Source organism: Macaca fascicularis, chromosome 18, assembly GCF_037993035.2.
Source record: "Macaca fascicularis isolate 582-1 chromosome 18, T2T-MFA8v1.1".
NCBI classification, from domain to species: domain Eukaryota; kingdom Metazoa; phylum Chordata; class Mammalia; order Primates; family Cercopithecidae; genus Macaca; species Macaca fascicularis.
In genome coordinates this window covers 80,543,230-80,558,242 of record NC_088392.1, presented here as the reverse complement: position 1 = coordinate 80,558,242, position 15,013 = coordinate 80,543,230, and the positions used below count along the sequence as shown (strand labels likewise).

Below are 15,013 nucleotides of genomic sequence, written 5' to 3'. Positions count from 1 at the left end.
ACCTGGTATGCTTTCAACATAGATAACCTGTCTTGGCTCAAGAAAAGGTAAGCTTTTGCTTTTTTACCAGATGTAACTACCCCTGAATCTACAAAGAATCTTATGGAGTCATCTATGGTGAATGGAGGTTTGACATCACAAACAAAAGAAAACGGGTTAAGTAGTGCACAGCAGGTGCCTGCACAGCGGAAGAAGCTCCTCAAAGCCCCAACTCTGGCCGAACTGGACAGCTCTGAGTCTGAGGTAAGGCCCCAGTTCACACAGCTTGACTCCAAGATGAGGGTGCTTAATGCTCTCTGACCCAGTTTACTGATTATCTGGCTTCAGTTGTTGCTTAATCTCTTCCCATTTTTCAACCAATAAAGCTAGGATTAAAATTAATTTGATTTGCAGGAAATTAAATAGTAGATTACTTTCTGTTATTAGTAAAGACCAATATAGTGGCTATAATTTATAGAATACTAAAATTTTTGTCGGGCATGTTGGCTCACATCTATAATCCCAGCACTTTGGTAGGCCAAGGCAGGAGTATCACTGAGCCCAGGAGTTTGACACCAGCCTGGGCAACATAGCAAGACCCTGTCTCTATAAAAAATTTTAAAATTAGCCATGTGCAGTAGCGCATACCTCTGGTCCCAGCTAGTTGGGAGGCTAAGGCAGGAGGATTCCCTGAGCCCGGGAGTTCGAGTCTGAGGTGAGCTGTGATTGCGCCACTGCATTCCAACCTGGGCAACAGAGTGAGACTCTGTCTCAAAAAACAAAAAAAGAGAAAGAAAAAGAAAAAAATGTATATATACACACACACACATATATACAGTCTTAAATTATAAGTGGGGTTAAAACAAGTCAACAGTTTTGCAACTTACATTACCTTAATATCTTCCCGTTTGTTTGGGGAACAAAAAAATAAAGTTAAGAAAAACATTTTGCATAGATTCTTCTCCCTCTAAAATCCACATACTCATACTTAGGACTGTTCTTTTTGTGATCATAATACCGACAGATAAAACTCCAAAAAAGAAAATTCTAATAGTATTCTCCAGATTTCATCTTCCACCTACTGCCCTTTGTGGAGGGGGAAAGATCTCATATCCTTCCTGATGTCAACATCCACCTATATGCTAATGCTTCCCACACCCATCTCAAGCCCCCATCTGCAATATCAGTATTGTATACAGCATTGCCTGCTGGGTTTCCACTGCCCCTTCCTCAAAATCAACTTAGGTAAAATGACATTCTCTTCTTCCCTCCCTTCTCCCTCACCCACTTGCCAAATCACACACACACACCCTAGCTACATATGCATGCACACGCACACACACATACACACCCTAGCTACACATGTACACACACACACCCTAGCTACACACTCACATACATACGCATCCTAGCTTTACACCCACAGCCTAGCTACGCACGCACATGCACACACACACACCCTAGCTTCATACACACCTCCCCTAGCTGCACATGCGTGCATGCACACACACACCCTAGCTACGCACACCCCCCAGCTTCACACAAACCCTAGCTACACACATGCACATACACACACGTGCGTGCACGCACACATACCCCCTAGTTTCTCATCTTCTGCTTGCTGTCCTAGTTGCTGGCTCCACCCAAGGTAGAATCTGAGGAATTATTCTTTAATTCTCCTCTCATTGGTCTCCACCCCATTCTAAGCAATACCAATAATAATTTTGCTACTAAAGGTTTTTCACATATTAATAACAATAAGAAATATTTGTATTACCAATGTCAGTTGGTCTCTCTCTCTCTCACTGTCTCTTCAGTCTATCTGACTTTTCTTCTTGGCTCCCCAAATTCCATCTTGCACTCACTGCTCTTTGTAACTCCTGCTTAAAACCTTCGGAAGGCTCCCTGGCGCGTACAGAATAAAATTTGCATCCCCTGATCACACGCCTGCAGACACCTATGGCCTAATGTCACACCTTCCCTGCCTCTGGTTTATGCCTCAGCCACACGCAGCCGTTGACTCTTCCTGCACAGCCCATCGGTGCTCAGCGTGGTGCTTAGCCATGTCTGCGATCTCCCCTCATGTCCTTGTCAGAGTCAGCACGGCCTCGCTTTGTCTTAGGAAGTCTCCCGGATACCGCTAGTCTGCCAGGACCCCTTCTTTGTGATTCTGTCATAACCCATTCATCCCTCTGTTTCGCTGGAACACTTAACACCCTGTCATGTAATTATTCACTTATTTCTCTGTCCCACCAGAGTACATGTTCCCTCAGAGGAGGAACCATGATAAATTTACTTTATATCTCCAGTTTCTAACACCCAGTAGACACTCAAATATTTAGATAAATTCACACTAACCTGTAAGAACAGCGATTTACATTTTAAAAGCATCTAGCTCAGATATCTAGACAGAGCTCCAGTTCGGGAGCCACTCCCACACGTGGCTATTTAAATTTAAGTTATATTAAAATTAAATAAATGAAGAACTCAGTTTCTCAGTCATAGCACTCAAAGGCCCGGGAACCTCTGTGACCATGGCTACACAGATCACAGTCCCTTCACAGAGAGTTTGGTTGGGTGGCACCAATCTGCAGCTGCCAGGAACCACCTTCCTGCACCCCACAGGCCTACTTGTAACTCCTTTTCTAGTCCTCTTCCATCACCTCATGAGGCAAGACCACACAGCAAGGCATGATCAGATAAATCTGCAGCCTCTGTAACCTTCTTTGTGGTCTTCTTTTTGAAGATAAAGTGGTAATGCCCCAAATCCACATCTTGAGATGATTTGCTGGGCACGCTATTCTTAATCAAAGAGAGGCCATTTTCATCAGTTAGATTATGAAGCAAGCAATACATTGCCGAAAAGAGAAATGTGAGATCTGGATTCCAGCTACCTCTGACTTTTGTCACTAGCTACTGGTTTAAACCTGGATGAATCATAGTTCTTAAGTCGTGGTGGTAGAAATTTCAAAGATTTATGGAACAGAGTGAATGATCTTAGACAAGGGTATGGAAATAAGCATATTCCTCCCTTCCTCTTCAATCTAAAATTGTTATTTTTAAGTATAAGAAAAGAACAAAGGTATTAAATGTGGGAATGCCTTATGTTCCTTTTTAAATATATATATAATTCCTTTTTGATATATATTATATATATTTAGAAGTTTTAAAATTCATATATATATATATATATAATTTTTTTTTTTTTTTTTTTTTTTTTTTTTGAGACAGAGTCTCGCTCTGCCACCCAGTCTGGAGCACAACGGTCCAATCTCTGCTCAGTGCAACCTCGACCTCCCAGGTTCAAGCGATTCTCCTGTCTCAGCCTCCTGAGTAACTGGGATTATAGGTGCCTGCCACCATGCCCAACTAATTTTTTAATGTTTTTATTAGAGATGGAGTTTCACCATGTTGGCCAGGCTGGTCTCAAAATCCTGACCTCAAGTGATCCACCCGCCTCAGCCTCCCAAAGTGCTGGGATTACAGGCATGAGCCACCACACCCAGCCAAAAACTTCTAAATGATATTCAAATGTTAACATTTAGAAAACACAGATAAACCGAAGTCTTTATTTTTAATCAACTGTTTCAAGTTTGGGGTTTGTATTAATCAAAGTTTTAATAAACTTTCTATTGATGAGACAGTAGTTCTCTTTAACAGTGGTAGATGAATTGTGTTTATTCTAAAACACTCTGTTAACATTAGCTGATTTCAGATCATCAGCTGGTTAAAGCCAGCTCAGAAGAAGGTCTATTTTAAAGCCATTTAATGAACTGACATTTATATAGACATGAATGAACACCTGGAAACTCAAACTGTGTTTCCTTACAGTGTGAATTAGTAAAGAACAGTTCTCCGAGTCGCACCTGCCCTGGGCCCGCTCAGGGTGTATGGACTGGGTGCTGGAATGGACACTTGGCCTTGTCAGCCACCAGTGTGTTCTCCCTCTGATGAGAGGAGCTGATTCTGTGACCTCTGGGTGTGACCTCTGGGTCTCTTCCAGTTCCAAAACTTGGTAGCTCCAGAAGCGTGAAACTGGAAAAGATGTTGAGGAATTCTATCTGTTCCTAAACCGAGATTTACTTACCTCTGGTCATATCTGCTGTCTTACAAATGGCCACAAATACAGAGACCGTCAAATACATCCCATATCACATTACAGGGTTTTTTTCGTTCACATCTTATAGTAATTTTTTGTTCTCTACTTTTTAGTGCATTTTGAAACTCTTCTCCTATTCTTTTCACCAACTTCTTTTTTTTTTTCCAGTACCACTCCTTTTTTTCCAGTCAAATATTTATTGAATGCCTTCAGTAAGTACTAAAAGTAGAGACAGAAATTTGATGGTCTTTGCCCTCCTGTTTATAATTTAAATAGAATATAAAAAACATACCTGAGAATCATTCCAAGTGCTGAGTGAGCACAGTGTCTTCCAGACAGTGTCTTAGGCTGTGTACAGTGTGACTGGACACTACAGAAGTCCAGAGGCTGCGGAGGTCGTTCAGTCAGTGAGTAAACACCACAGGGGCTGAAAGGCTGGAGAAGCCACACGGAAGAGTAGTAGGACTTAGGTTTTAGAATGAGTATAAAAGACGGCAGAGGGCTTTCCATTTTGTTGTGGGATGTGAACCGGGCTGTGCCACCGCATGTTGATGTATTTCTCCCATGCCTTCCCAAGAGCAGAGATGCAGTCTTACTCAAACCTCTGCTCCTTACTGCATGTCTGGCATCTGGTGACTCTGCTGACTTGTCTAGTGAATTCCTGGCTGACGCTGCACCATGAGCAAAGAGCAAGTGAAGACTCAGGGCTGTAGAAGACAGTAGAGAACAAATAAAGGGCAGTCTCAAAAAAGGTTGACTTTATTCTTTTTTTCTTGCCTCTCAGTTGTGTCAGCTGTTTCCCCATTTTCCCTCTCCTCAAATTTAATGACTGGCTTCCAAACATGGTTTTTTGGGGTTTTTTTTGAGATGGAGCCTCACTCCATTGCCAAGGCTGGAATGCAGTAGAGTGACCTCAGCTCACTGCAACCTCCGCCTCCTGGGTTCAAGCAATTGTCCTGCTTCAGCCTCCCGAATAGCTGGGAGTACAGGGGCCCACCACCACACTCAGCTAATTTTTGTATTATTAGTAGAGACAGGATTTCACCATGTTGGCCAGACTGGTCTCGAACTTCTGACCTCAAGTGATCTGCCCACCTCGGCCTCCCAAAGTGCTGGGACTACAAGCGTGAGCCTCCGCACCTGGGCCCAAACATGTTTTTAAGTGCCAAAACTTTTTCTTCACACCAGACTTACACAGAAGTACAGTGTCAATCAGCTAGAAATGGAGATGGAGACCAGAGCCTTCCCACCCACCACCTCCCATCCTTCTTATCCTTCAGGGCCTCCTGAAGGCCTCATAGAGCAATGAGAAATTTCTTTTCCAAGAGGGAGTGGCCCACTACTGAGTTAGTACTCAGCTGGTACTGAACTCACCAGTGGAGTCCACCTGCCTCTGCTGCCCCTTGTATGAGCCTCTTTGCCCACCCTCTGTAATGAAATCCACAAAACAATTGAAGGAGATACCAGAATTTCCCCATGAGGAGGAAGCAGTGACACTTCCAACTGCAAACTGAACACTTTATTCACCCTGATATAGGAAATGCTGTCATGTGTATGTAAATTTCACCTGTTAACTTATCAGGACTCATTCTAGCAACGTTTTTTTGTTTGTTTGTTTGTTTTACATTTTAATAAATGCTTTCTAGCCACCAAAATACCTACTATATGGTAAACTCTGTATATATGTGATCTTATTTAATCTCCCTTTCCATAGAGACTCCATATTCTTTTAAGAGGTGCCTTCCACCATTCCAGGATATGACCTGTGCTCCCCTGCAGAGTTTTCATTTGATGACATTGTCCACCAGAAATTTCTTACCACCCATTGCTGTCTTTGGGGTTTAACTTAAATGTGGGTCCAAATTATCACACAGAACAGTTTACTGTTTAAGTAACCATAATTTAGTTCTGAATTGCTTTGTGATCAGCTAATATATTATTATAGATCAAATACTCATGAAATTAGAATGATGCTAATTATTTACATTATCAATTACAAACTCAACTGTTTTATATAAAAAGAAAAAGCTCCTTAATTATTTTAAGAACAAAGACACAGACTTGCTTTTTAATTAACAAAACATGAGCAATTTCCATTTGATTGACTGTCCTTTTCCAACATGACGCCCAGTAGCTGTGTGGTGTTCCACAGGAATAACCTACTGTATTTTATTTACTCAGTCCTCTAGTTTTTAACATGTAGGCTGTTTCCAGTTTTCTACCATTATAAAGAGCAACACTATTGTGAACATTGTTTTCACTTTCATTTTCCAGTTTTCTACCATTATAAAGAGCAACACTGTTGTGAACATTATGTTTTCGCTTTCATTTTCAAGTTTTCTACCATTATTAAGAGCAATACTGTGTAAACATTGTTACTTTTTTGCTTTCGTTTCTGTCTTGATTTTTTTTTTTTTTTTTTGGCCAGAACTGAATTTTCTGAGTGAAAGAATGCACATTAGTGTAGCTTTTGATACATATTGCTAAGTGCCTTAAAGAAAGCTGTAAGAGCCAGGTGGGTGGCTCACAGCTGTAATCCCAGCACTCTGGGAGGCCAAGCCAGTCAGATAGCTCGAGATCAGGAGTTTGAGACCAGCCTGAGCAACATAGCAAGACCCTCATCTCTACAAAAATAAATTGGCTGAGCGTGGTGGCTCACACCTATAATCCCAGTACTTTGGGAGGCTGAGGTGAGTGGATCACTTGAGTTCAGGAGTTTGAAACCAGCCTGGCCAACATGGCAAAACCCCATCTCTACTAAAAATACAAAAAATAGCCAGGCTTTGTGGTGCATGCCTGTAATCCCAGCTACTCGGGAGGCTGAGGCAGGAGAATTGCTTGAACCTGGGAGGTGGATGTTGCAGTGAGCCGAGATCACACCACTGCACCGCAGCCTGAGTGACGGAGTGAGACTTCATTTGGTGCACACCTGTAGTCCCAGCTACTGGAAGGCTGAGGCAGGAGGATCACTTGAGCCCAGGAGTTCAAGGCTGTGATGAGCTATAATCATTGCCACTGCATTCCAGCCTGGGTGACAGAGCAAGTTCCTTGGGAAAAAAAATAAAAATAAAAAAACAACCACAGTGGCTCACACCTGTAATCCCAGCACTTTGGGAGGCTGAGGCAGGCGGATCACTTGAGCCCAGGAGTTCAGGACCAGCCTGGGCAACATGGCAAAACCCATTTTTACTAAAAATACAAGAACTTAGTCTGGCATGGTAACACATCCCTGTAATCGCAGCTAGTTGCGAGGCTGAGGTGGGAGGATCACCTAAGCCCAGGAGGTCAAGGCCGCAGTGAGCTGTGATTGTACCACTGCACTCCAGCCTGGGTGGTGGAGTAAGACCCTGTCTCAGGAAAAAAAAACACTGGGCATGGTGTCGCTATAATGGTTATTTTGTATTGAGCTAACCCTGTGTTAGACTTTCATTGTTGCTGGGGTTTTTGTTGTTTGTGTGTTAGAGACAGGGGTCTTGAACTCCCAGTCTCAAGCACTCCTCTTGCCTCGGCCTCCCAAAGTGCTGGGATTACAGGCATGAGCCACCATGCCCAGCCTATGTTAGACTTTAGATATAAATCAGTTTGTCTTCACAAAGACCATAGATAGCAGCTATGATCCTTGTATAAAAGATAAGAAAACTGGCCGTGCGTGATGACTCACACCCAAAATCCCAGCACTTTGGGAGGCCAAGGCAGGTATATCACTTGAGGTCAGGAGTTCAAGACCAGCCTAGCCGACATGGCAAAACCCCATCTCTATTAAAAAGACAAAAATTAGCCCAGTGTGGTGGTGTACACCTGTAATTCCAGCTACTCAGGAGGCTGAGGCATGGGAATAACTTAAACTCCAGAGGCGGAGGTTGCAATGAGCCAAGATTATGTCATTGCACTCCAGCAGGGGTGACAGAGCAAGACTCTGTCTCCAAAAAAAAAAGAAGATCATGCCTGTAATCCCAGCACTTTGGGAGGCCGAGGTGGGTGGATCACGAGGTCAGGAGTTCAAGACCTGTCTGACCAACATAGTGAAATGCCATCTCTACCAAAAAAAAATACAAAAATTAGCCAGGTGTGATGGCACTCACCTATAATCCCAGTTACTCAGGAGGCTGAGGCAGGAGAATCGCTTGAACCCAGGAGGCGGAGGTTGCAGTGAACTGAGATCGCGCTACTGTACTCCAGCCTGGGCGACAGAGCGAGACTCCGTCTCAAAAAAAAAAAAAAAAAAAAAAAAAAAAAAAATATATATATATATATATATATATATATATATATATATATATATATATATAGACACTAAGTAGAAATTACAAGTAAATGTTTATCTCACATAGTATTTAGTAAATATTTCAGAAATAAATATTATACTTCATTTGTGTTTAGTCTAAAACAAGTCAGGATCTCTTCTCTCTGGTAATAGGAATTTTACTTTTATTTGGCACAATGTAGACGTTTTTCTTTTTCTTTTTCTTTTCTTTTTCTGGGACAGAGTCTTGCTCTGCCACCCAGGCTGGAGTGTAGTGGCGCGATCTCAGCTCACTACAACCTCTGCCTCCCCAGGTCAAGCGATTCTCCTGCCTCAGCCTCCCAGGTAGCTGGTACTACAGGCACACGCCACCACGCCCAGCTCATTTTTGTATTTTTAGTAGAGATGAGGTTTCACCATGCTGGCCAGGCTGATCTCAAACTCCTGACCTCGTGATCTGCCCGTCTCGGCCTCCTGAAGTGCTGGGATTACAGGTGCGAGCCACCATACCTGGCCTACAATGCAGACATTTTTCTAGACTCATATGACATTTCATGAGATGTTTATTTTTTTCATCCATTCATTCAACAAACACTCATTACTTACTAAGTGATGGGTTTGGTACTGGACATACATCAGTGAACAAGACAGACCTAGCATCTGCTCCTATGGGGCTCGCAATGTATTACTTTTATAAATGTATTAAATGTTTCCCTAATAATATTAACCACTGTTTTATTATGTGCCAGGTAATGTGGTAAGCATTTTGAATGCATTACCTCATCTAATCTTTCCAATAACCCTATGGAAAAAGTGATATTAAATACCCTCTTTCACAATGATGAAACTAAGATAAGAAACATGCTCCGGCCAGGTGCACCGGCTCACACCTGTGACCCCAGCACTTTGAGAGGCTGAGGTGGGGGGATCGCTTGAGCTCAAGACCAGCTGGGCAACATAGGAAGACCCCATCTCTACAAAAAATTTAAAAATTAGCTGGGTGTGGAAGTGCACACCTGTGATCCTGGATACTGGAGTCTGAGGTGGGAGGATCACTTGGGCCCAGAAGGTGGGAGCTGCAGTGAGCCAAGATCACACCACTGCCCTGCACCAGAGCAACAGAGTGAGACCCTGTCTCCAAAAAACAGAAACAAGCATGCTCAGTTTCACATTACTCTAATCAGGGCAGAGCCAAGGCACAAACCCAGACCTGTCTTGTTTTAAAACCCCTTCTAATTTGTCTTCTGCTTGCCTTGAACCTTTAACATAATTTGGTGCCTCATGTTAAAATAACTGTTTAATAAGAAAATGTTATTAAGTAGCATGAGAGCACAAATGTCTAAGAAATCAATTTTTCCGCCTGTATTTTGCTCAGGAAGAAACCCTGCACAAGTCGACCAGCAGCAGCAGCGTGTCTCCCTCTTTCCCTGAAGAGCCAGTCCTGGAGGCCGTGTCCACAAGGAAGAGTGAGTAGTTGTGGTGCTAAGAACTATAGTCGGATATCTTATTACAAAACACACTTGACCTGGAGCAAAGATCCCAGAGTGCCCTGTGATCATCTGGGGTAGAAAGAACTAACCCAGGCATTTCACTGATCGGGAGATGAAATACTTATTTTCCAAGTGTGGCATCACACCAGACCTCGGGGACTTACGACAGAGCAGGCATGTTTGTGTTTATGAACAGTAGTCATGGGAAATAGTATAAATCAGTTGTGTGTGTAGTGTTCTGTTATGTTTTGTTTTAGATAGATTACCTCCTTGGCTAAATTTAAACCAGAAGCCAAAACCAACCATATTTATTATCACTCCATCTACCACCCACACACACCCATCTCCAAAAACCTGTGTAGATAGTGAAAACACCTTTGTAACTCTTTAGGAGATAGATTCTGAACACAGATACCTAAAATTAAGGGATTTCTAAAGGCTTTTAATAATCCTTTTCATTTATAAGAACATTATGAAGTATTATATATTGGCTTGATTTCTCATACATAAAAATTCTTTAGGTAGTGTTTTTATTATTTACACAGATTATATCAAAAACAGTGGGTGCTGACTAGTTATCCACAATTGGTATTTGGCCAGACCCATTAAATATTATAGGGACCCAATTGAATCACATAATGGATTTCTGTATCTTTTCTTGACTGTGGAAATTATATCTGTGTTTTCCTTTAGTGGTTTCTCTTGGTGGGACAGTCTAAATAGATGGATCATATGTAACTTTGTGTTGACTCTCACTCTTCACACCCACTACGTTGAAGCAGCTCTACTTTATAGACAGAGTAGGAAGAAGCACTAAATAAAACTCTGGCACCATATTTATTTCTAATGTTCTCCTTATGTTTTCAAAATGTGAATCCAGAACCATTCAGACACTAAAGCATTCTCCTTTTAAACACTATCTTAAAATATTACTAGACAGAGAAGGACAATGGTACAGTATTAACATCAAAGCTGAAGCTTCCTTTTTCTGTTTAAATACGGTTTAATTTAAACCTAAGGACAAAATGTCTTGGTAAACATGTAGAAAGAAGGGTTTTCCTTGTTTTATCTTTAAAGAGGAGAATGTAAAAAAAGGGTACACTTCGGCCGGGCGCGGTGGCTCAAGCCTGTAATCCCAGCACTTTGGGAGGCCGAGACGGGTGGATCACGAGGTCAGGAGATCGAGACCATCCTGGCTAACACGGTGAAACCCCGTCTCTACTAAAAAAAAATACAAAAAAATTAGCCGGGCAAGGTGGCGGGCGCCTGTAGTCCCAGCTACTCAGGAAGCTGAGGCAGGAGAATGGTGTGAACCCGGGAGGTGGAGCTTGCAGTGGGCCGAGATCGCACCACTGCACTCCAGCCTGGGCGACAGAGTGAGACTCCGTCTCAAAAAAAAAAAAAAAGTACACTTGAGAATTTTGGTATGATTTGGGAATCTTTCTGGCCACACCTAATATTTTTCCTTTTTTCTTGCTATTTCTGTAGCAAGTTTACTTTGCAAAGATTCTTCTGTCACAGCCCTCAGAGTCTGCTCCTAAGGATTACCATTACCATCTTAAAATATCTATCCAATGAAATAAATAACTCATCTTTGAATACAGTGTTTGTCACAAATGTCAAAGGGCTTTGTGTTAGAAAATTAACATTAAGTTTTATTTCATTTGGTTAAATCTTTAGAGCCTCCCAAATTCCTACCCATATCATCAACACCCCAGCCAGAGAGACGGCAGCCGCCCCAGAGACGACATTCCATTGAAAAGGAAACGCCTACTAACGTGAGGCAGTTCCTGCCGCCTTCCAGGCAGAGTTCCCGCTCTCTTGTAAGTACAGGAAAGACTTCGTAGTAACTTAGGGATCAGCTAGAAGACCTAGAAGAATCCTTAGCTTTCTTACGAAGATGATAAGGAGAAAAAAACTTGCAAAAGTTAGAATGAACTTTGAATAATTTAATAGCTAAAGAAAACAAAACAGCCAGGCATGGTGGCTCATGGCTATAATCCTAACACTTTGGGAGGCCAAGGTGGGAGGATTGCTTGACTCCAGGAGCTCGAGACCAGCCTGAGCAACATTGTGAGATCCCGTCTCTGCAAAAAAAATAATAATTTGTGGTAGTGCACACCTGTGGTCCCAGCTGCCTGAGAGGATGAGGTGAGAGGATCACTTGTGCCCAGTAGGTTAAGGCTGTAGTGAGCTATGATCGCACCACTGCACTCTAGCCTGGGCAACAGAGTGACACCTTCTCCACACTCTATCCATAACTTAAATGAAACTTGACCAGTGTTTGTTCATTTTGAGCTCTTTTTTTTTTTTCCAGAAAATTTATCACTGGTTTAAAATATGGATTATTATTAGAGAAATGCTTTCTTTTAAAGGCTATTAATCCATTTAAAAATTGTTAAAACTTGACTCAAAAAACTGTTATAAAGTGACTATAGTAGATGATCTCGTTGAGGCAGAAGTATAAAGCGAGAGAGAATTTTGATCCCTTAATAACTACTGTACATTGTTTTCTAGTATGTTTTGTGATATTTGGGGCCAGTGGTGTTATTTTGGTTGAACTGGCTAACAGTTTTTGCTGTTTTCCAGACACTTGCAGGCTCTTCTAGTGGGTGCTTATTTCTCAGCACGGTGGGCAGCACACAAGGGTCTGCCAGGAGGAATTAAGAGATCTCCCGGCCAGTGGAGGTCTCCAGAGACTCTTCTGTAGCCCCACTTGGCTTCTGAAGTATTTGTAGGCAAGATGCACAGCTGTAATTAATATTCTACCCACAGTCAAATATCTAATGTGTTTTCAAATATTAATGAATGAAAAATAATAGAATATATTGAATACATAAGTCCATTTTTTTAAGGCTGTGACGAATTATTAGAGTTTCAATGAAAATAGTAACAGATGGGAGATAATGTGGTTATTGTGAAGACAAGGATTTTGAAGAGCTTAGAAGGTGAATATTTGGTCATTCATCTCTATTCCAAAACAGTGCAGTTAAAGAACCAATGATTTTATGGCCATTCCTGATAGAATTCTTCTAGCTCCGGAATAATCACTAAAACACAGCTATTTGATTAAATATAGCCTTGTCAGTGATTTACCAACAGGAAAACAGAAAGATTCAAACTAAAAAAATCTAAAGACTTGTTTTCATGTGAATAAGTTGTTGCTTTTACCAAAATATACAGCTGTTATCACAACTTTAAAATACGTAAGAGGGGCCAGGCGCAGTGGCTCACACCTGTAATCACAGCACTTTGGGAGGCCAAGGGAGGATAATCGCCTGAGGCAAGAAGTTTGAGACCAGCCTGGGCAACTTAAGAAACCCCTGTCTCTAAAAATTTTTAATTAAAAACTTAGTTAGATGTGGTGGCACATGCCCGTAATCCCAGCTACTCAGGATGCCGCAGGGGGAGGATCCCTTGAGCCTAGGAGTTTGATGCCACAGTGAACTAAGAATGTGCCACTCCACTCCAGCGTAGGTGACAGATATGTGTCTATGTGTGTATATTTGTGTGTGTGTGTGTATATATGCGTATACACACACACATATATATATAGGTAAGAGGGAACTTGTGGTTTTTTTTCATAAGTCTAATCATTAGGGTATTCTCTTCTTCACTCAGCTTTTCCTAGAAGTCAGTCTGTCATTCAGCTGGTAACTGGCCTTTATGTGATCATACAATGTCATTATTGAGGTTAGACTTTTTTAAAGTTTAAAATTATCAATGTAAAGGAACTATCAGATAGCTATAAAGTAGTTTCAGCTTATAACAGAAGTTATGCTAAGACCTTCAGCTGACACCAAAGGCCAATGAACGTGTCTGTTTCCTGCTAAAGCAGAGCTGTTAGTGTGTGCTCGGTCAGGCTGTGCACTGTTTTTTTGTGGAGCAGGAAGGAGAGCACGATAAACTAGCTTGCAATCGCTGAGGAAAGTCTCAGTGAGCAGGCAGTGGGAGAGCCCCTCTGGTCAGCACTCAACAGTGGTCAGATTGAGGGCAGGGAGCAGAGTCCACGCAGGCCTCCGAGCACCAGCGGAGACAAAACGAAATGTTCTTGCTAATAGCTTATCTTGGGAAATCCATAAAATCATACCTTGTAGTAATGCCCTGTAGCTTGGTAAGTATTGTTTTTATAAGTGTAATTAATTTTAAAATGTAGCTGCATTTTAGAAAACAAAGAATCATTTTGTATTTGTAACTCCTTAACTGAAAATGGCAGGAATGTTTTTATTGTTGATTTTTTTTTTTTTTTTTTTTTTTTTTTGAGATGGAGTTTTGCTCTTGTTGCCCAGACTGGAGTGCAATGGCGCGATCTCGGCTCAGCACAACCTCCACCTCCCGGGTTCAAGCCATTCTCCTGCCTCAGCCTCCTGAGTAGTTGGGATTACAGGCATGCGCCCCACCACACCCGGCTAATTTTGTGTTTTTAGTAGAGACGAGGGTTCTCCATGTTGGTCAGGCTGATCTCTAACTTGTGACCTCAGGTGATCCACCCACCTCGGCCTCCCAAAGTGCTGGGATTACAGGCGTGAGCCACTGCGCCTGGCTGATAATTTTTATTTTTATTGTATCTCCCTCCCTTTTCTTGTGCTGTTTAAAATGTATTTTTTTTTTTCATCATTTGGTCAAATAACTGAGGGTAAGTACCCATCCAAGGCAGGCGCAAGTGGCTGCCTGGCACATGTCCCCATGCTTTCTTGGGCACAGTAACGAGTTGCCTCTGTCCTTTGTCACAACAACCCCCATTGAGGAAACTCAGAGTGTTCACAGGACCCTAAATTAGATAAAAATCCTTGCTGTGTGAACGCTGAGATTCTCCAGGAGGGACTTCGTGGTTTCATCACTGATTTATACGTGTGGATGCAGATGTTGGCACGGACCGTACCATCCTCATGGTGTTTTTTGTTCTGTTTTCCTTTTGTGATCTGTAATCACTATGTGTAGGTCACTTGTGTTCAGCATTATTTTCTCCTTTTCTTTTCCCCCTGCCATTTTCTTTTTCCTTTATCTGTTGTTCAGGTTCCTAGGATAACCAGTGTATGGCCAAGGACGCCTTTTCGACCACTTTTTTCTACCATACAAACAGCTTCTCTGCTCAGCTCTCATCCTTTTGAAGCAGCCATGTTTGGGGTAGCAGGGGCTATGTATTATCTGTGTGAGAGAGCTTTTACCAGCAGGTGGAAATCCTCAAAGGTTGGCCTCTTT

At 42.1% G+C, this 15,013-nt stretch overlaps 1 protein-coding gene across 4 annotated transcripts in view; it reads left to right on the top strand.

Moving 5' to 3' along the window:
- The window catches only part of SPIRE1 (spire type actin nucleation factor 1), a 191,056-nt gene that overhangs the window by 161,384 nt on the left and 14,659 nt on the right, over positions 1-15,013 (top strand). For 2 of the 4 annotated variants that reach the window (XM_045377825.3, XM_045377824.3), the window contains 4 exons: positions 71-243; positions 9,697-9,787; positions 11,492-11,634; positions 14,828-15,001. In XM_045377825.3, the coding sequence (XP_045233760.2) occupies positions 71-243; positions 9,697-9,787; positions 11,492-11,634; positions 14,828-15,001 (581 nt within the window). The remainder of the gene's footprint in view (positions 1-70; positions 244-9,696; positions 9,788-11,491; positions 11,635-14,827; positions 15,002-15,013) is intronic. The other 2 variants (XM_045377827.3, XM_045377826.3) reach the window with 1 other exon arrangement.